Raw genomic sequence first — 21,042 nt, forward strand, 5'->3', positions numbered from 1 at the left:
AGTCTTCATGCCATCATTGCTTAGGCCTCAGGTGTCCAAGTACTGACAAAAAACACTCATCTTTCTATCAGGCTATGCACATGCTCACCATTAAAGTCATACACAGATCTTTGCTGGATGATGACCTCAGTCACATTTTCTAAGAACAAGCACTTTTTAGAAGTTCAGAAACCATTACTCTTGTGTATGTAATGAGAAGATGCAGTACCTGTTAGAATGTTTATTTCGTATGTTTAGAAAGAAAATGCATCTTTAGAAGTCAATCTCAATAGCTTGGAATGACAAAACAAAAAGGATATATTTTCTATCTTTGCATGTGATATTTAAAAACCAAGCTCTAAGGAGAAAGATACAGATCTCTTTGTAAAAATGACAGGTGCACCATCTAAGCAAAATATTGCTGTGTCCTGCCACATTCAGTCAGACATCTAGGTCCTTTCTATTCAGACTTATGTTGGTTAGCTTGGTTTTCTGACCTATGAATGCATGCACCACGTTCTGGATTATATAAATATTGCAAGTCTGCAACTCACCCACAGCTGCAAGCAGTTGCCCATCCCAGTTCAAATGCTTTCCTCATGAGAAAACCCCCAAAGATCCTATTGAAGATGTTCCGTTCCTACATGTAGAAACACCATCAGCAAACTGCTATATAACATATATTTTTCCCAAAATATTGTGTTGAATTCTGCCTAGTAATCTGCACTTCTGTTTACAGGATTTAACAGAACACCCAGCATCTGAATATATAAAGAGCGCTACTGAAAAATATATACAAAAGGCCAAATGGCTGTAGCAAGTTAACTTAATAGGCGCTCATCTGACTCATTTGACAATGTAAGATCAAAACTCAAAATTGTGTCATCAACCAGAAGTCCAACTTAAACACTTTGCAAAGGAATTTCTTTACACAAAATGAGCACTCTAATAATAAAAGAAAGCATTGAAAATCTTCTATTTTTCAGTGTTAATCCATACAGATAATACAAGAATGGCAACAGAAACTCAGCTCTAAATAGGTAAGGAGGACAGAAGAACCTAAACAGAATAAAGGATTCACTAGTCTTAAAAGACAATTCTTAATTCAATAACTGTTTTTGTAATTCATTAATATACTTCAAAATACCTGAGGGTGGCAAATTTGTAGGCTCTTCAACTTTGCATCTTCCATCCACACTGAATTGGGTGGTAATACACGACTCCGGAAACTTACCGTCCTATGGAAGAGGCAATAAACTTAATAACCCACATTAGCAGAATTCAGCAAGACAAAAATGCACCAACAGGAAATGTGGGCACTAAAAAAACCAAAAATGCTACCACTAAAAGCTATTCCAACAGACCTTGAAGCCTTATCCAAAGAGGTATTTGGATTTGTTACTGTAATCATATAGCCTCTGCTCCCAATCTTTCAAATACTTCTGCTAATGTTCAAGTTTATGTGAACAGTCTCAACTTATGAAAGGTGCATGAAAGAAGAAATGAACTACATCCACAAAGCATGTGCTTACTTTTCCAGAAAAGCCTTGCACTGTTTATTAAGTCATAATATGAATTAAAAGCACACAATCAACTAACAGAGTAATTCAACATCAAACAGGCAGACAGTTTGAGGTTTTCAAACCCAGACAGAGTGTGAACAAAATACATTTGCTAATTCTAATGGAAGGCACGTCTTACTTTGGTAAACAGTTTTGAAATATCAACTACATAATGTTAGTAAGTTAAAGAAATTATAAACTATCCACAAATGCAACAGTACACTAATGTCATTAGGCATTGCTCTACCACCACTGGCACTGGAAGATTTCACAGAAATTTCAATGGGAGAAGTATGTCAACACTAGTCTCCCTCAGAAAATGTTGTCAGGTGTTATATTTAAAACACACTGTAAGGTTACCTGGTCAAACATGGCCAATTCCTGCCCTCACAGGTTTTTCTAGATATCACAGCAGAAAACTCTTATATGGTTGCAAGTCACAAGGCTGCAAAAGAGTTCCATTCCCTTGTTCAGTTAAACATCATTAACCTTCTTTCTGAAGATTATTCCAAACAGCTTGCTCAGAAGCTCGTTGTGCTAACACTGTCACTTTTATCATCCTTGCACAGCTAACACTCTTGGATGTTGAAAGATACTTTTGAGAGGCATAAATGTCACATCAAACTTTGTATCTGTGTTTCAAGCAGAGCACCCAAGAATTTAAATGTTGAAATAGGAAAACAAATGTCTACGTATCTTCCACTCTGCTCTCCAACTCAAAAGGCATGTTACTTTTCCCTCTCACAAGACTTCAGTTCTCCTCCACCCCCCCTTTCTTGCCTTGTGTCCAATGTATTAAGGAATATGTCATGAACAATGTTTCTTTCTTCTGCAGTGGGAGCCATTTTCAGTAAGGAAGCAGTGCTGAAATCAATCCTCTTTGTCTTGTTAACTAAACATTAAAAAAAAAAAAAAATCGGAGTTCAAAGACAAAACCCTTTCACTTGGCTCTGGGGATTTTAACCTGGAATCATCTGTCTCTTTCCACTTTATTTTCCCACAAGTTAAAAAATAAGATTCACAGTCCCACAGTGCTAGACTTGGACTCAAACAGAAATTTGGCTTTTAGAATTGATGGCATCAAAATAAAAATAAGGCAGAAATCCACTGTTACTCCCGAATGTGATGAAGACTCCTTATACATATACTGTGATATCCATCCACCCCTCCAACAGGGCACTTAAATATCCTCCCAAAGTACAAAAAACATATCAGACAAAAAACCCTACAGAACAGACAAATATCTGTAGGTTTTCCAATGGTACAAGAATGCAAATTTATGATCAAACTTATTACCCCAGGCCACACTGATTGAAACTTTAAAAGATCTGTTGCTCAGTTTATACAATCTTTTATTTTTCTGCTAAATTTAATTCCCTGCTTTAAAATTCCAGCTTGGAACAATAGAAGAAGGTGCTGCACGCTTTTCTCCCATGCCTGAGTTCCTTTCCAAAGGAAACTCAGCCACCCAGATAGGGAATGAGCTGTGATGCACTCCAGCAGGCCCACCGTGGGGCCAATGCATCAACCAGAACATCAGGACAGCCCATGCCGCAGTCAGGACCGAAGTGGAGTGAGCATCCTGGAAACAGAAGTCTAGGGTGCAGAGTACACCAAAAGTGCCCTTGCCTGTCAGCTTAGCCAAAGGGTTTCCAAGAATGTGGTATCAAGCTTTTAAATCCTCTCTCTTCCATCTCTAGCCATATTGACACGTGAGACACAACAAAAATCTGATTTTAAACAAATTAGGAACATCTATTAGCAGCAGAACTCCTGAAGTCTACTTTCCAGCTACTAAGTTGAAGCTGAGTCAGATTTTCATACTGCCAGGAAATAAAACATACATTCCCCTTGCTTGAAGATTTCTTCCTCCTCAGGGCTCTCAGGAATTAGTGGATTAACAAATGCTGGCCTATGGATAGGAATTTTTTTAAGTTACAAACTTTATAAGAATTTGTCCTATAAATATTACGTTATAACATTTTTACTTACATACAAGTTACAAGATGAAAAGACAGACTTCAGATTATATCTTAGAAATAAATGTTATTTCATGATGTGGCTGCTGCCAAATGAGTATCTTATTAACTTTAATTCTGAAGAGTCAGGTAAGAGATCCAACCACTATCTAGTACCATTAAGAAAGAGTAACCAATGCATCTGTGCTTCTTAAAGAGCCCAAACTGTACCCATAGATTGTACTGAACGTCACTCAAGGAGAAAGCTATTTAGAAACATAGCAAATGAAGATGTGATGATCTAGAACAGTCTAAAATAGATATACAAAACTTCAATGGCAAAACAAAATTCCTTCTGGAATAGAAAGAACACAGTGCTTTAAGTAGCAAGTGTTCTTATAATCTATACATTCCCATGACAGCCTTATCAACAGCCAAAAGCTGTTTACCACATGTAACACTTATCAAAGATGATGATATGAGGCTGCCTGGAGTCCCAATTCATATGTTTATATTACTGCACAAATAAATCCACTCTAGCATAATTATATAAAATTTGATTCTTTCTGTTCACAAGGCAAGGCAACTGCTTATTTTCAAGAGCCCTTCTTCCTCATAATTTCCACATAATATTTTTGTATTTTAACTATTTATAGGAATGCTCAGAACAAAAACATACATATCTATCTGCTCAGCAGATTTGCATGTTTGCGTATGTATATACATGTGTATGTGTGTATATGTATACATATATACATACACACACAAACATGCAAATCTGCTGAGCAATTCACATCTAGCCCTGAACCTTTATTCGGGTGGCTGACAAGCAGCACACAGAGACACTGTTTGCTGGGAACAGCCTGCTCTCTTTCCTCTTTGCCAGAACTTTGGTTGGGGAATGTTCGAGACCCAGTGGCTCCTGCTCCATCACATGGCTCATATTTGCTCTCCCCAGCTCAGGGCACGTCAGCACCAGCTCTTCTGTCCATGCCCCAAGCTGCTGAGATGCACATTTGCTATGGCTCAAAGCCATACGCCCACATTTCTGTGGTGCTGTGCACAATCTAATTTATCTCGTACCTCTCTGCAAAGTCTTTACCTAACACAGAATCCCCTTCTTATACAGATAGAAGTCTTCCAAAACACAGCTGGCTTTTGTCCATCTGGCTCAGAGAAAAGGCAGTGAAGTTTGTATCTATGACGTACCTCCATATAGACATGCCCTCAGCTGCCCATTTGTAAAGTAGAATAAGAACACTGCCTTGGAGAGTTGCTTGGAGTTACCACCATTTGTTTTGCTGCATTAGTCAGTCTGCTAGCATATAATTATATCAATTTGATATTATTTTTTGCAAAACAAGCCTGCTTCCTCAAAATGGGTATAAGATAGATAAATTTCTTTTAAAGTATATTGTGCATGAATACTATGTTAACGGGACCTAAAAATATCATATAAACCTGAAGGAAAACAAACTAATAACTACTTTTATTATTATCAGGAGTAAATAATTATGTCAGGCAAAAACCCCTTCATTAAACACAACCCTCTTCATTAAATACAAACAATTATTTAAACTAGTTAGAAACAGAAAATGGTTTATGACTTTTGCAAGCTATTTACAGAAAGGTAAGAAATACAGCTGATTTTTAATAGTGCTGGAGTCATGCAAACCAAAACTGAAACCAAGCAGCTTGTTTTTTAATGACTAGGCATTAAAGAGTGAAACTAGAAAAAATAAGGTAATTCTTTCTTGTAATTCTGTGAAAATACTTCCCAATCCCATGTTATTTACATAGCAAGTTTCAGGCTGATGAGTCATTCTGACAACACCTACTATTTTCTATTAAGGAATTAAAGGCATTTTTCACTCAAAGATTACCGAACCATTAAGGCTCAATCTTTCCATTCCTTAGGACAGGAAACCAATTAACTCTAACTAGTACTCCAGAATGCAGATGAGTTTCTAGCCAACTCATTCAATTCCATGTTCATCAGGCCAGTCATTCAAGCACAGGGATAAATCTATTAAAGAAAAGGGTCAAATCCCGGGACTAACAGCGATTCCTTGTGTCACTTAACTGCTGAATGCAATGCTCTGAAGCTTGCCCCAGAAAAGTAACAAGAAATTAGAGGGACATTTGGCCAAGAGAAAACACCAAGTGTGTCATTTATCTGTAACCGATGCTATATAGTTTCTACACATACATAGCAAGCTACCACGTTTGCAACTTTCACTACAGCAGGAGTCTGAAGAGGATTCCTCTGTCCTACAAATTACCGTTTGTTTTCTGGATCCCGGGCCACCATGACAAAGGTCGCATCTAACACAGGGCTGTAGTCACCATCATGTAGCTAAAAGAGACAGGAAACAACTATATTCGTAAACTCTAAAACTGTATTAGTGCTTAGCAAGCTATCCAGTGGACATCAACCATACAATCACACTGTAAACCTGTTTGCTTTCTCATTGTCATCCCTTCTGAGCTCTCTCACAATAGATCCAAGGCAAGGAAAGAACAAAACTTAAAACATTAGTTTCCAGAATTCTGCAATGTAAATATTAAGCAAAGGAATGCTAACTAATTACTAGTTTCAGCTAGAAAAATCATCATACTCATTCTAAAATGATCCAATTATCCTTTATTCTGAGAAATGCCACAACAACTATTTGTTGTTAATATCAAATTGCCACACTGGGAGGAGTTCAGACAACAAAGGTGTAACCTGATCTTCTACATTAGAGACTTCACTCAAGGAGACACACTGAATCATAAAATATTTAGCTGAGTGTTTATCTGAATTGTAGCCAGTAATACTTAAGTAATTAAGTATACTTACTGAAGTAAGTATATATTAAGTAATACAGTATAAACAATTAGGCGTTCATACTGTATCTGCATTACTCTTAAATAAATGACAGAAAAATTAGCAACAACGGATCTTGCTGATCCTAGAGCATCAGCACTCACCTTGGTCTGGAAACACTAGAGCTGTTTCAAGCCCTTCAAGACAGTTATCCTAGAAAATTTAATTTAGACTGCTAACATCCTCATTCAGAATCCTTTCTGAAGCACCTCAGAATATAAAGCGTGACTGTCACAGGATGGAGAGAAGTCACAAGAACTAACCTGCAGCATGTGCATCTTCACTTCCATTGAGGTCTTCCCAACCCAGGAAACATTGCCAGTGAATTTGATGTCACAGTCTGGATATATGATCTTTTTGCACAAATCTAAAAGACAAACATTAGAGGTTACTGGAGATAGAGAATCCAGTCTTTCTGGATTAAATGTGAGTGATCTAAGGCTTCTTTGTTTTCTGTAAGTGACAACACACACAAAGACAACCCAGAAAAAGACAGTCATTGCAAGGGACCACACTCTAGAACAGGAGGAAGAAGTAGGCATATAGGTGGCAGATGGATGACAGATCCACAGAGATGCTCAGCAGAACATGGGACATAAGCAAGGCCTAACTCCATCACAAGAAATACTGTTCAATAATGAAGGTAAGAGAATCACTTGCTAATACAACACTGAACACAGAAGTGCAGAAAGCATAAAAACTCATGTTTTGAAAGGAAGGGAAACCTGAAATGCTAGGAAAGCATCTACAAAGCCCTCTTCCCTCCTCGCCCCCTTCCAAAAAAAGCCAGAGTACTTATAAGCCAAAACAACAAAGTGAACTAAACAGGAGAGGGAAGAAGAAATCCCCAGTAAGAAACATGGGAAAGCAATAGCTGCAGAAAGACCAGGGGTTCAGGCCAATAGATGAAATCATTTCTACTGATCAAATTGCCACTTACTGATTTTATCCACCAGGGCTGTAACTATTGATAAGGGAGACCTTGGCTGTGCTTCCTGCTTCGTGTGAGTGTAGCAAATGAGAACTGCAGAGAGTTGAAAAATGGAGTCAGCTTTCAGTTCTCCTGTATTTTACCAAAGCGTTAGTAAAGCATTATCAAAGCCATCTCCGTGAAACATGAGAGGTACCTAAAAACACAAACTCAAACAGCAGCCTGCATGGCTGCAGATGAATTCCACATTTTCATGTGTGTAACTCATGGGATTGCTATAAAGAAAACTGTGATTCAGCAGTTGTCTAGGCTATATGCATATTTACTTACTACAAAGGAAAACTGATTTTAGCACCTTACCTCAACCCATTGCTCCTCTACTCCCTATCCCATATAATCTCTTCCCTTTATCCCTGTAGCCCATTTGTCTCAGATCTTGCATTCCCTTCCTACCTCCTACTCTGATTTTATGCAGGCTGTCCAAGGATACATGTTATCTGAGGACTTATTTTCAAATACTGATTCCTTTAAAGCGGTGCAAATTAGATAAATGTGGCTTATAGGCATGAAAGTATAGTCATTATTTAAATTAATTAGCTCTGATCACAAGAGTACATCCAAGTAAACTCCCTAAAGTACTTTGCTGCAAAGATACTGTCTACTATTCACGTGATTTTCACTTGATAGAGATTACTGTAATCAAAAGTATTCGTTTGCAGAGAGGAGAGAGATCCTTCCAACAAATGAGATACTTTTTCTCTCAAATTGCTAAAGTCACCATTCTAAAAACTGTTATACCTATCAATACAATTTAGTAAGAGTCGGAGTTGGATTTATCAGACTTCTATTGCCATGGATAAATAATTTGAAGTCAATCACATCTTGATGTAGAATGCCTGTCAAGATCACAGTTAGGATTAACCCAAACTGATACATCCCCAACAGAACTGACTGAAGTCAAATATGATTAAAAACAAAAATGAAAACATTCTGCGCTGTATCAGGAAAAATCTAAGATTTTCACAGATCTACAGGGAAGATAAGCAAGGTAGAGAAAGAAAAACAAGCTCATCTCATTTAACAGCAGAGGGTAGCCAATAGTTTCAAGACTCCTTTCCTAATTCAGGACAGGAACTGGAAGGCAATACCTTTCACATCCCAGAAAGAAATACAAATAACCTAGCTATTTCATCTATCCCTGATGACATAGGTGATATGCATTCACTTGTTTCTCTGCCTTCCTCAATTTTGGCCATCCGGACTCCTAAAAGGTCTTTCTTTTCCGTCAAAGAAATCAATATGTACTTTCCATTCAGAGCTTCCCTTAAATAAGTGTTTAATTCTTTGTCAAAAACCTCCACCAAAATGCTCCCAATGAGTTACAGAACTTTGATCAAAACAGAAATCATCTTGTGACATTTTAAGAGAAAAACATCCCCAGGTTATATTAACAACCCAGCACTTATTTTAGCTGGAAAACAAAAGACAAAGACCTTGAACTTTTAAACATCATGAATAAATGAACCAGGGAGAAAAAGATCAAGAAAGCTAACTCACAAAACAACTGAGTGGTTTCTACTTCTACCTGTAACACAAATTCCAAAACACAACCCAAGAATCTATACCAGGTGGTTTTTATTTGATCACAATGGATACATTCTCTCCACACTATACTGTCTTATTTCTCCCCCAAAAGGAATATTAAGTAACTTTCCCCTCACTATCAGCTGGGTTTGTTTTTTTTTTGTTAAGAGAAAAATAATCTGATTTAATTTGAAATAGCTCTCTATGCAATTTTCTCTCACTTAGAACTCAGCACAGACTCACAGTCTAGGCGCATTTCTCAATAAACTATTTTTGTAGCTGGTCCTTTACAAAACTGGACAGAGGCAAGAAACTGAAGATATAAGGAGCCATTTTGCTTCTGGTTATTCTTTATCACCCCTCATTTTCTTTCAACACCTGTATATTTTCCCTGATCCCCCCTTAGAGATAGCACTTTGATGTGATCCTCTCTCTGAGGAAATATCATACCATCCCAAACACTACTCAGACTCACTTTGTCTGCATTATTCATGCATTCATTTCAAGAGACAGATACTTACCTCCTAAACTGTCAAGATCTTCAAGAATTCTTCCAAACCTGTAAAATATGTTTTTTGACAATTAAATACCTACGTTGATAATGCATGAAAGTTAACACCTTTCTGTACATATAACATACTTGCTTTGTTACCTGACACTGTTGTGTACGTTCAGATACTTTTCTCTTATTTCAGGTTGACTTCCTAGAGGTAGGATAACTTCCAAATAGCTATCTTTCATTCTCCTAGGAGGCAGATCTTCCTGCCGTTTTGCCAGTAAAGTATGAAGAGCTTTTCTTTCTTGCATTGCTTGTACATGATCCCTAGTAAGAGAAGAAAAACACCATTTGAGGTATGACAACAGAACTGAAACCCTACCTAAAAGATGCCACAGTGAAGATTACTACAATGAAAGGAAGAAAGATATAAAAATAGCAAGACACAGCAAGTGTGCCTTGAAAAGAAAGTAAAAAGCACATAATAAGCTTTGTTATGCAAGACTACTGCTGAGAAGTTTTTAATAAAATAGTTTTATTGTATGAGTGGTAAACCCTTACTTTGCACTAAAGAGATAAACAAAATTTATCTAATCCTGAATGATAGCAAAATGTTTTTCCTTGAAAACAAAATAGTTTAAAAAAATTTAAGTATGTACAATTTAACCTACGGATTTTTGTGCACACTCATGTCTTCTGTAGCTTCTATATCCCAATTCTTCTTGCCAATTTTGTATGCTGGAAATCAGACCTATAATCTCTCCCAAGTAAACAAAGGAGACATAAAATGCTGCCTAGTACTGACCAGAGAGATATCTCATCTGCTAAGACTTGCTGTCACCTGCAGATGACGTTTCCCTTTACAGCATCAGTTCATACAGCATACAGTTGACCAGCAAGCTAAAAGAAAGGGAAAACAAACCTATTTCTCTCTCTTTCTGCCCAGTCCTCTTACTGCTATGCAGTTATGGAAAGTAACCACACAGCAAAGGGAACTCTACCCTTTCAGAGGGTGCTTTTCCAGCACCACCGAGTCCAGAGGGGTTGCAGCTTGAACAAGAGAGAGGGCCAACTTATCCTCACTTCTTTCCAATCCACCAGCTTGGTTCCCTGCACAGATACCTACGCCATGTAACAACCCTGCCCACCATTCTCCTACCTGTTCCTTGAAACTTCCCTCCCTTAAAAGTGCAGCCTGCCTGAAGAAAGCAAATATTTGATAACATCCCTAGAATCAACAACAAAGCATTAATAATCTGAGGGTTAGACATGCAAGAGTTCAGGTATAAAGCAAGAGAGTGCACAAGATGATTAATCAATTTCTTAGAGCAAGAGAAGGCATTAAACACTAAGTAACCAAACTTAATTTTAAACTTGTAGTGGATATGTACCATTCATCCAGTGGTGCATGCTGCATTACTGTGATTTGCGTGCCACTGTTTAACAGAGACACTTAAAAAACAATCTATAAGAAAATAACAGAAAAGAAACTTTTCACCAAAAAGGAATGGAAAGTTGTCTTAAAGTTTTTATTTTGGATGCATTCTGGATATTAGCCATATTTTAAGACAAAGTTTTTTTTGGCTTGTGTTTTATTTCAGCAGAGGAGAGGTCCAAAGGAGTCACACTTCCACATATTTATACCCCCTTTTCTGTTTAATAATTTTGGGGGGAATGTGAATAATCCATAATCAAAGAACACAGACATTTACAGAAAATTTCAAGAGTATTTTATTGTTTAAAAAATATCATCTGAGCAACATGAATACATAATATTGCAGAGTTCAGAGAAGATGAAATGATAGCTCCCTACTCCAGAGGGATTTTTTGAAGTTGAGACACTGTATAGACATGGAATATACTAGATGACTAAGGAAAAAAATGCAGTCAAAGGCAATGCACCCCTATGCTTTCTTAAAGATTTGTTTCTAAGGTCTTTCAGTGAAAGGTTTAAGAGAAATTAGTCAGAGATTAAATCAAAATTTTGTCTAAAAACATAAAAAATAAACAATAAAAATTCAACTACATTCTGTTTTCACCAGTCCCATCCTGGCTCCTCTGAGGTCAACAGCAGAGCTCTTCTTCACTTCAGCTTCAGAATGCACTCTTTAATATACAGAAATATTGGGCTCAAGGCAGTTACATTTTACAACAGATAAATACTTTTCAACACTGCAATACCAGTCAACACTTCACCTAGGTATTCACCTAATAACTGCTCTAAGTATTTTGAGAAATGACATTTTTTGTTTCTAAAATGGCCAAAACTCTTCCTAGACTCTGGTGAAGTCTAGTGTAAATCATCCTATGAATCCGTCATCAAACTGTACTTGCAAAAGAATTTTACAGGTCTTCTTATGCAGACTTCTATGGATGTTATTCCTAATGATCTCAACACAGTCCAAACTACTCCATAACCTAGATCCAATAGCTTTATTTAGAAATATCTCATATCCATAGTAAGAATCACTGCACTGTATTAGTAAAGGGGAATGGATTCATTCTTAACTATGTAAGTATAGAAACAGAGAACGCACAAGCAAAATCATTCTTTTTAATGCAAAATGCCACTGACCCCTATAAGAGAAATCACAAAACAAAATTTCATTTTAGCAAACTTAATGGTCCAAGGTGTTCCTCCAACCTGTATCTTTCCTACTCTCACAGTAGTCCACACGTCTGTGCATCAGGCCTTCGCAGCCCACATCTAGTTCCCATTTCCAGACCCCTGTCAAGCTGCTCTGTTGGATCCTCTTAGTCATCCTGTGGTCTAAGTTCATTAAAGCACTAGCTGTTCTGTCTATGCATATCAGTTCTTTGTCACTCCGTCCTACAAGTGGGATCTCAACATCCACATGACTGATGTCTTCCAAACTTCCCCACAGATTAAGCTTGTCATTCTCAAGCACATCCAGCTATGGGCTACCCAGCTTTACTTCTTCATGGTAGTTGAAGCATACAACACTCTGCAAACAACTTCCAACACAATTATTCTGCATTTTATATAGCACAAGGGATATACCTATCTAAGGAATACATTGCTCTGGTGATCCTGGCTTCAGTCTCCTCTCCTGTCATGGTGGGAGCAGTGGGGGAGAAGAAATGGATGGAAAGACTGTATTTGACCAGGCCTTCTATGAGTTTCCTATCTTCAGATGATATTTCCATATAGCATGGTTCCTCCCTATTTGTGGCTGCAGGAAAGGCTTTTTTTTTTTTTTTTAATCAACCTTAGAGTGCTTGTCAGCTGACCTATTGAAATTTTCAGGTCGCCTCATGCTTTGTTACTTGGCAAAAATCAGCTTCCGAGATTCAGGCACTTTCATTAGCATGCCTATAGTACTGTTCAGATAGACCTAGTCAGAAAGCCAGGACACATTAGACACTCAATCCAGGCATGCAGATACCTCTCCACATTTCCTATCAGTGCACAAAGTGTGAAATAATAGCTCAGCAAATACAGTCATAAGAATATCAACAGTCAATAAAATAGCTATGGAACCACTCATTCTGCAATACATAATTTCCCCAGACTGTTATACTGACTTACTCAGAACTGTTAACAGCTGGAGGACTACAGTCAGCTCTGGTTTATCCAACATAATGGAGGGGGAGCAAAATAACCCAAAACATGGACGATAGAAATTATATGCAAATTAAGCCACAATTAGGTTACAGCAGAAAAAAGAAATGCCTGAGATACTCCTGACTAGAGAACAGAGACCCAAAGCTGACAATTTTACAAAGCCACATGGGTGCTGCCAGGCCATTCATAATACAGCCTGCTTCATGCAGACCCAGTTCTGTTGCCTCTGAATCCAGGGCAGAATAAATCTGCCACATGGATAATCCCCCAACAGATAAACCAAGAGATGACTGCAATGTAACATTTTTGGTCAGACTCTATGGCTCTTAAACTTCCATCAATTTCAAAGCTAATGCAAAATTCTTGTAAGAGTTAAGAACATAAACTTCATTCCTTTGGTGTTAAAGATAAATCTTCTGCTAGAGAAATCTCAGAAGTCTGTGGTACAGTAAGAATTCAAAAACCTTTGGTTTGCATTATTTTTTAGCATTGGCCAGATGCTTTTTTTCCCCAGCTAGCTAGCGAACATTGTCAATTTCCATTACCACAACCCTGAGCTCCCTCTGGGTTTCACAAATAAAGTAAAATACATTTAATGTACACTGTACCTCCAGTTGGTAGATGCTCCCACTATATCCCTCAATCTGCTTCGCACTGAAACAAAAAAATCAAAGCAAATCAAGCTTAGTTCTGCAAGTGATAAATGTGAGGTTGCCTGGTGCAAAGAAACAAAATCCTCATTCCAGAACAGGAAAATTAAGCAGTCATGCAAATATTGGCTTCAAAACAAAAGTTTGGCCAAATTCATTGATGCTGTTAGTAGGCATATCACAATAATGGATTGAGTAACATGATTCTGTAGCTTATTGTGTACAGCCAAGATCAGCAAAGAATGCATTTAGAGTGTTTGTTAATGCAATCAAATGCCTGCAGTGCTAATTAACAACTGAAAAAGACAGCAGATCAAAATCAGATTGAGGAATTTTGATGTGAAAATATTTCAGGCTAAACACAAACAAACCGTGGAGATAACACAGATCATGAAGTCATAAAAAGGAACCCAAAAGGGAACAGCACAGCTGGGAGACAGGGAATGCTGAGAGCACTTTTTAATCAGTCCCACCCATGAAGGGCAGGTAATGTCAGTAGTCTGGCTCTTGCCAGCATATTTTCATATGCCTTCACTCAGGAAATACATTTTTAGCAGCCTCAGACATTACAGTGTTAGGACAGATCTGTACAATTGCTTCCAGCACTGTTTTGCACTATCACAATTAATACTAGCCCTGCATAAGGTTTTCTTAAATTTCAAGAACCTGCAGAAGCAATTACTTGACTCTTTCCTTGGATGGGACTATTAAGTGTGCTAAGATCTAGTCAAGTCGATCAGACCACTCCATCACTATCAGGCAGGTGAATGTATACTGTTTGCAAACATCTGAAAACAAACAGCAACAATAAATTCTTAAGTTCAAAACAGAAGAAAGTTGAGAAGTGGATACCTTGCTTACTTACAAAGATTTTTATGGAGAGGGCTCAAATGTTAGGGCAAAATAGTTAAGGACACATCAAGGAAGGGCTGTCAAAAAAAATCCACAATGAAACAGAAGGGGGGCTGCTGGTGACCCATCAGCTGATCCTTTATATGTTTAGGTTATTAGATACAATCAGGCTTTGCCAACTCCAAGCTAAATGCCAGGTCAGAGTATTCCCTGTGGTCAGCAAGCTGTCCTGTGAGCACTGGAGTTAATGAAGCCTGACTTCCTATGGATTAAAAACAGGTACCATCTTTCAGCCAGATCCACTCTGCCCGCTGGCACAGTCACTTCAGTTGCTGTTCCTTTCCTGCCCAAGTCCCCCATACCTCCATAGCTGCAATACTCCTAACCTCCCCTTTCTCATTCCTTTCCCCCAGCACCCTCAGCTCCCGTCTGTACACTCTCAGTCTACTTCTGACCTCTAGTCAAGCACCTCTGGTCAAGCACCAGCACGAGCTGTGGCCACTTCAGCTACATACGGCTGACTGCCAGCCAGTACGCAGATCCCTGTTACTTGCCAACTGCCATCAAACACAATGGTCAGCGGCTGAATGGCAACACTAATTTTGGCACCCTAATGAACCTCTAATTCACATGCCAATTTTCACAGAGCTTGTGGAAACACAGGTCTCTGCGATTTGTGCTTACCTATTTTTATTTTGGCTTAAGGCAGGCAAGAAAAGATTCTGGAAGAATACGGGGATACGAAGATAGGCAGATAGACAAAGACAAAAACTGATTACTGAGGCCTAACTTCTTAAAGAAATTAGGCTAAAAATATGTTTGGAAATAAGAAGAGTTCCTTTACTAATTCTAAGAACAAGAAATTATCAGTGAAAAGAAACTGATTAAAAATTGAAGAGTTGATTTTTGGAAGGGGGTTCTGATTGGTTTTTTAAGCAGCAGCTAGCTTGCTTACATAATAGGTACTACTTTCCTGTTACTCATACTCCATCTGTGAAGCTGCCATAGCATGCAGTTGAATAATACAGAGTTAGCAGAAACCCAGTTACAGCTTCTAGAACACAAAACCTCAATTTCCCAATAGTGTGCAGACTGCTGGGATAGGGAGGATAAACAGCACTTCCAGAGTCAGTGTCTCTGTCTTGGTTTAAACTAAGTTCATCTTCCTTTTCAGTTTTAAAGAGGTAAAAAGCTCTAAAAAGCCTTCGGTCCAAACCTGCAAACATGTATATACAGTGTTAATCCCATTTACTCTTTCTGATTTCAATGCTAGGCATACAAGTAAATGTTTGCCAGACTGCGACTATGTAACCTTCATTTTAACAATAAAAGAACTGAATGTAAAAGTGTTTCTAAGATGTTGCCAAACTAAATCTGGTCCATTTTATAGACTCACAAATACATAATTTTTTTTTTTTCCCCCTGGGAAAATGATATTGCTCTTCTACATTTTCATTATTTTATAACAGAATTAAGTTCAATACACCATTAACTATTTCTCTTTTTTTATATTACAACTGGTAAATGTCTTAGATGTACAAAACATAACTATAGAAAATGGGTTTCACCCATTCACCCATATCATGTTGCAATATTTTACAGAATCTCCTGGAACATTAATGCCAGAGCAAGAGGACCTGCATTTATTCAATCTATTCTGTACAATGACAGAGGACATGAATGCAGCTGGACAAGCTTACTGCATCCTTCAACGAGATCCATACCCCCTTGTGCTGATGCCTCCCCAGGCTGTGGCCAGCTTCAGGTAGACCACTAATATATTTTACCAGCCATTTGTGTACAGAACTTGGTCCAAACTTCAGTGAAAGCTGCAGATATTCACTGCTTCTAAACAGCAAGTCTTTTTATTCAGATGTCTACAGTGAAGCTAAATACTGCAAGAGTTGGTATGTAAGAGATTTTGTATCCCACAAGCCTCTTATAAATGTGTTATCCAGCATGCCATCAGGAATACAGTGTGCTGACTGAGACCTACTACAACAGTATCTCTACAAATAAGACCAGACCATTCACTTGTTATGACTAACAACTTTAATAAAGACAAAGAGGCTTTAAGCAAGTTGACAGAGGAGAACAACAGCTTTTCATTCTTCATGAATGCTAAAGTAAGGCAAGAGAGTAGCAAGGTAAGTTTGGTGCTATAGCAAATATTAAAATATATACAGATTACCACAACACACCATTATTCACATGAATGGGTAAATGTCCTGTGGAGCAGAAAGCACATGTTAAATTAACAATACCATTGTAAAAGAAAGAAAACAAGTTACCTTTATTCAGGGGTAATCTATGAATCTGATAATTTTACTTGCTTAAATTCCATTTAAGTACATGCACCTTAATTTTAGTAAGCAACTGTAAGCAACTTGTCCTTGCTCGTTTCCAAGGTTGAGTCAGTGTCTTTGTGATTTCAACTGAATTAGTCCCTTCCTTCACATCTGATCACAGACAGCTTTACTGTTCATCCATCTAGTGGCCCTGTGTAATATCTGCCTCCACCGTAATTCCAATTAATTTCTCAAACACTGTGCTACCTTTTACTGTCAGCAAGCAATATTAATATTGGTTCTCAATGCACACATTAATGACAAGATCTCTGAATCTAGAGCTGCAAACACTTAACAGCATGAGTAATCGTAATACCTCAGACACTAATGGGAACGTCAGGATTGCACTTGGACGAAAGAATAATTGGGAGCATTTTTCAGGAAGTGGGATGAGAGTTATTTCAAAGGAAATTACTGAAGTTCTGCACAGTATGCTTTAGGAGAACCATGGAAGAAGTGAGCACATTCACAACTGGGACCCCAAGTTAGAAAGAAGGGTGTGAAAAGCTACTCAGTATTTGGTGTTTTGTGAAAACATATATAGCAAATGAAAGGAAGAAGAGCTTGTTTACATATCCTCAAAAGTCTGCACAGCATTTTTATTAATTTTATAATTTTGGAACAAAATTTCAAATATTTACAGTTATTATAGCCCACAAAATATTAGTATTCTTCAGTAACAAATCAGAGTTAAGGCCAGGATGGCTTCATGACTTCAGTATTTGTACTGTCCTTCCAGGTAGTATCATTATAAAATGTCCAAATAAAAAAGCTGGGTAATATTTGCAATTATGCAATGTTCTGTTTACTTGTTTCTCTCCTTTAACTCCCAAATTACTATTTATTAACAATAATGAAAAAAAAATCTCTAACAGCCAATAAGCCTCATTTTCTCTTTTATTGGATTACTTAGGGCTTCCATTTAGAGAACAAAAGGGAAAAGCTGACATTAGAAACAAGCAGAACTTCATGAAGGAATTATTTGTATACAATTTTGGCCCTTTTCCTCCTCTCCTTTTCTCAATGCATAGGTTAAGAATGCCAGAAAACTTTTTAAAAAGCTTTTGAAACAGGAATACTATGATTTAATTATTATTAGAGCATTAAAACAATATTTCAGCACAATGCACTATTGACAAGCACATTTTCACATGGCAGTGATGCTGATCAAATTAAAAGATTTTTCTATGTTTATGAAACAATATTGACACAATAAAAAACACAGAGTGTGAATAAAGTCTTACAGAACTATCTCTTGACCATAGTCTCCAATCTCCTTAGTACCTGCCTGTACTATATTGACTTTCCATCCAGAGTCTCCTTACAAAAAAGTTCTTCCTCCAGAAAAGAGACTTCTTCCAAGGCTAAAGATCCAGACTAATCCCTAAATCTGTAATTTCTATAACGTATGCATATTCATTGTCATTGATCTCAGAACACACGCAATGATTTTCTGCTATTTCCAAAATATTTGTACTATGAGCTAACAGTCAAGGGTAAGGCCATTTTGCAATGTATCCAAACCATATTAACACATCAAAGGCTACCATCTGAAACAGTAAGCTCCTTAGCAACATTTCTAAGTCTTCCAAAATACAGCTATTTACTTTACCTTCAGACATGTCAGGAAGTGACAGGGAGCCACTGGTCCCAGAAGTGAGTGTCCTAGCCAGGACAGAAGAAAGCTTCTTCATGGTGCACAATCTACAGACATAGTGGAAGGATTTAGTATCATTAATACTACTGCCATGCAATTAAATTAGGATTTGTTTTTAATGGTACAGATTGCTTCAGAACTACCATTCTTTATTTTTAGTCTGATTTTTAGAATCATAAGCAAACCAACAGCTGAAGCCAGTTGAAATTCAAACTGGTATCTGTCCCTATCCTAAAACAGGAGGGAAGAATGATTCACTGGAGGTGACTGTGCTCTTCACTGACTATTCAGATGCCCTGGGACAACAGCTTAGACTGAACACCAGCTTTACAATGTAGACATCCTAGCACAGACAGGATCTGCATGCATCTAGCACGTTATCCACGACTCTAAACATAAACACCGACACACGCGCTTGTCTGGCATATGTGGAAGCGGAAGGTGGAATACTCTAGGAAGGATATCACAAGGCCCCCAACACTTCCCCAGTGAGCGAACCATGATATTCTTCTCCATGGTTATGCACTGCTCCAACTCATAACAAGCATAAAGTGCAGGACATAATCTTCTTAGTTGCTCAGCAAAAAGCAGCAACCATGAAATCCTTCAGAGAATGTAATCTGCCCAGCAATTCAGTAACTGTTCAACCAGCTAGCAGCCAGGAAGGATCCTCCAGGCAAACAAAACTGTGGTAACATAAAAACACACAGAAGGTCTGCAAGAGTAAAACCCCTCATGATAGTTCACAGTATTATCCTAAGAAGTAACATGGGTTGCCTGTCCCTTAATTTTCTGTGATCAAGGCTGGGGTTTCTCCTAAAAAAAGGAAAAAAAGACACATCCCCAGGCACCAGTGGAAAGCAGGGCCATATACATATCTCTAGCTACATCTCCCCTATGAACATATTTACACACATGTATCGTGTACATACAAGCTGCCTCCACCTGCAGCTACATCAGGATTACTTAAAACAGTAAGGAAAAAAAAAAAAAACACACACACACCTTAACCACCTTAAAAGTTTTTTTTAATAGAGTTTCATATGCACTAGAGATCATGTTAGTGGTAATTGTGAAACCTTTCTGTTACAGATACAGCTTCTGGACCAAACACATCTCATAGCACAGCCAGCAAAAGACTTCTTGCTTAACCCAGCCTGCACTCCCACAGGATCATAAAACTTGCTGTCATTTATGTATGATGATACACATTCCCTACACAAATAAACATACAAAAGTTCAAAATGCTTTCTCAAATATGTGCTGCCAACTGTGTTGTCAAAGTTGCACAGCCCATCAGTTCCTAAAAAAGAGTTGTTTCCTCTCCACAAGAGTGAGAAAGAGAGAGACATAGAAGAAACACTCTATGGGCCAAAGGAGGGAAAGTGAGGGCACTGGTGCCTCGCAAGCCTTGCTTCTTCTCATACCTGCCTGGTTATCATGCTGCTCCTAATGGCTTCCCACTCACAGAACCCCTTCACCCTGTTAAACATGGCATGACAACCACTTGAGAAGTATATTTTTAAAAAATGAGAATCACTGGCTCAGAGTAGATTTTAGGGAAGAGTTTTGACCCAAGTATTACTATAGAAGGATCTAAACCAATATCCTCAGTTCTATTCATCCAACAAGCAATAGTTTGATGAGATTTAACCAGCCCTTTTCAGTGTCTGGAACATCTTTCACTTTCCAAGAGCCAGAAAATGAAATTAAATGCTGTGAAAGAAACCTACGACTACACTCAGTATTTTTTGTCTTCCTCCAAGTTGTATCAAGCCAACACCCCGCAACGCAAAAAATAATAATAAAAATAAGGGGGTGGGGGCCACCGAAATGATAAAGGCACGCCTTCGTATCGGCAAGCCGGTACACCACAGGCACCTGCGGCGCCGGACTCTGAGTGAACGGCCACCGCGGGGGCGGCTGTTGGGCCGAGGGGGGTCGCGGCGGACGCCAGACCCGTTGCCGAGAGCGACCGTTTCCTCAGGGGACGCGCACAGCCCGCCGCCGGGGCAGCCGCCGCCCCGCCGACGCTGCGTCCCGGGGCGGCGGCTCCCTCCCTTCCCCTCCGCCGCCGCTGCGCCCCGGGGCCCGGCGGTGCAGCACAAGGCGGGCTGAACCGCTGCCTCCCTCTCTCCCGGAGCGGGCGCCTCCGCCGGCCTCGCCACCGTGGGCAGGAGCCGAGCAGCCTTACCGGGCGGCCAGCATGGTGCTTCCGCGCTCCGCCACCGGCACCGCCGCTCGCCCAGCGCCTGCGGGCCAGGGCCACGCCTGCCACAGGCACGCGGTCCTCCAGCACCATAGACTCGCGGCCCTCTTGGCACAGAGCGTGCGACCCGGACGGCCCTCCCGCAGTGACACTCTATGTCCCGCGCGCTCTACCTCCCTGCCGCCGCGTGGGTTTGCTTCGTTCGCCGCGCCACCGCCCAGGCGGGGCTCGACCGAGCAAAGCTTCACGCCGCTGTCCCAGGCGACATGTCCCAAGGGCCTGGCGCCCGCCCCGCGGCGTGCGGGCTCCCAGCACCCCCCCTCCCCTCTCGGTGTCGCCTATTTTCCCCCGCGGCCGTGAG

The 21,042-nt window shown here is 39.3% G+C and overlaps 1 protein-coding gene across 10 annotated transcripts in view; it reads right to left on the minus strand.

The window, feature by feature from the left end:
* The window catches only part of ACOT9 (acyl-CoA thioesterase 9), a 34,135-nt gene extending 13,372 nt beyond the window's left edge, over positions 1-20,763 (minus strand). For 2 of the 10 annotated variants that reach the window (XR_010884297.1, XR_010884296.1), the window contains exons 1-13: positions 20,667-20,763; positions 18,428-18,519; positions 16,669-16,695; positions 13,574-13,619; positions 9,536-9,706; positions 9,405-9,442; positions 7,309-7,392; positions 6,632-6,735; positions 5,782-5,855; positions 3,386-3,453; positions 2,322-2,433; positions 1,127-1,217; positions 534-619 (exon numbers count right to left, since the gene is read on the minus strand). Coding sequence is in view for 8 of the 10 variants with exons in the window: in XM_067297211.1 (XP_067153312.1) it covers positions 534-619; positions 1,127-1,217; positions 2,322-2,433; positions 3,386-3,453; positions 5,782-5,855; positions 6,632-6,735; positions 7,309-7,392; positions 9,405-9,442; positions 9,536-9,706; positions 13,574-13,619; positions 16,669-16,695; positions 18,428-18,519; positions 20,667-20,680 (1,007 nt within the window). In the remaining 2 variants the exon portion in view is untranslated. Of the gene's footprint in view, positions 1-533; positions 620-1,126; positions 1,218-2,321; positions 2,434-3,385; positions 3,454-5,781; positions 5,856-6,631; positions 6,736-7,308; positions 7,393-9,404; positions 9,443-9,535; positions 9,707-10,050; positions 10,157-10,184; positions 10,307-10,770; positions 10,837-11,405; positions 11,486-13,573; positions 13,620-16,668; positions 16,698-18,427; positions 18,520-20,666 lie in introns of those variants that run through there. The other 8 variants (XM_067297211.1, XM_067297219.1, XM_013951954.2 and 5 more) reach the window with 8 other exon arrangements.
* Between the last annotated feature and the right edge of the window lie 279 nt (positions 20,764-21,042).

Source organism: Apteryx mantelli, chromosome 1 (assembly GCF_036417845.1).
Source record: "Apteryx mantelli isolate bAptMan1 chromosome 1, bAptMan1.hap1, whole genome shotgun sequence".
NCBI lineage: Eukaryota > Metazoa > Chordata > Aves > Apterygiformes > Apterygidae > Apteryx > Apteryx mantelli.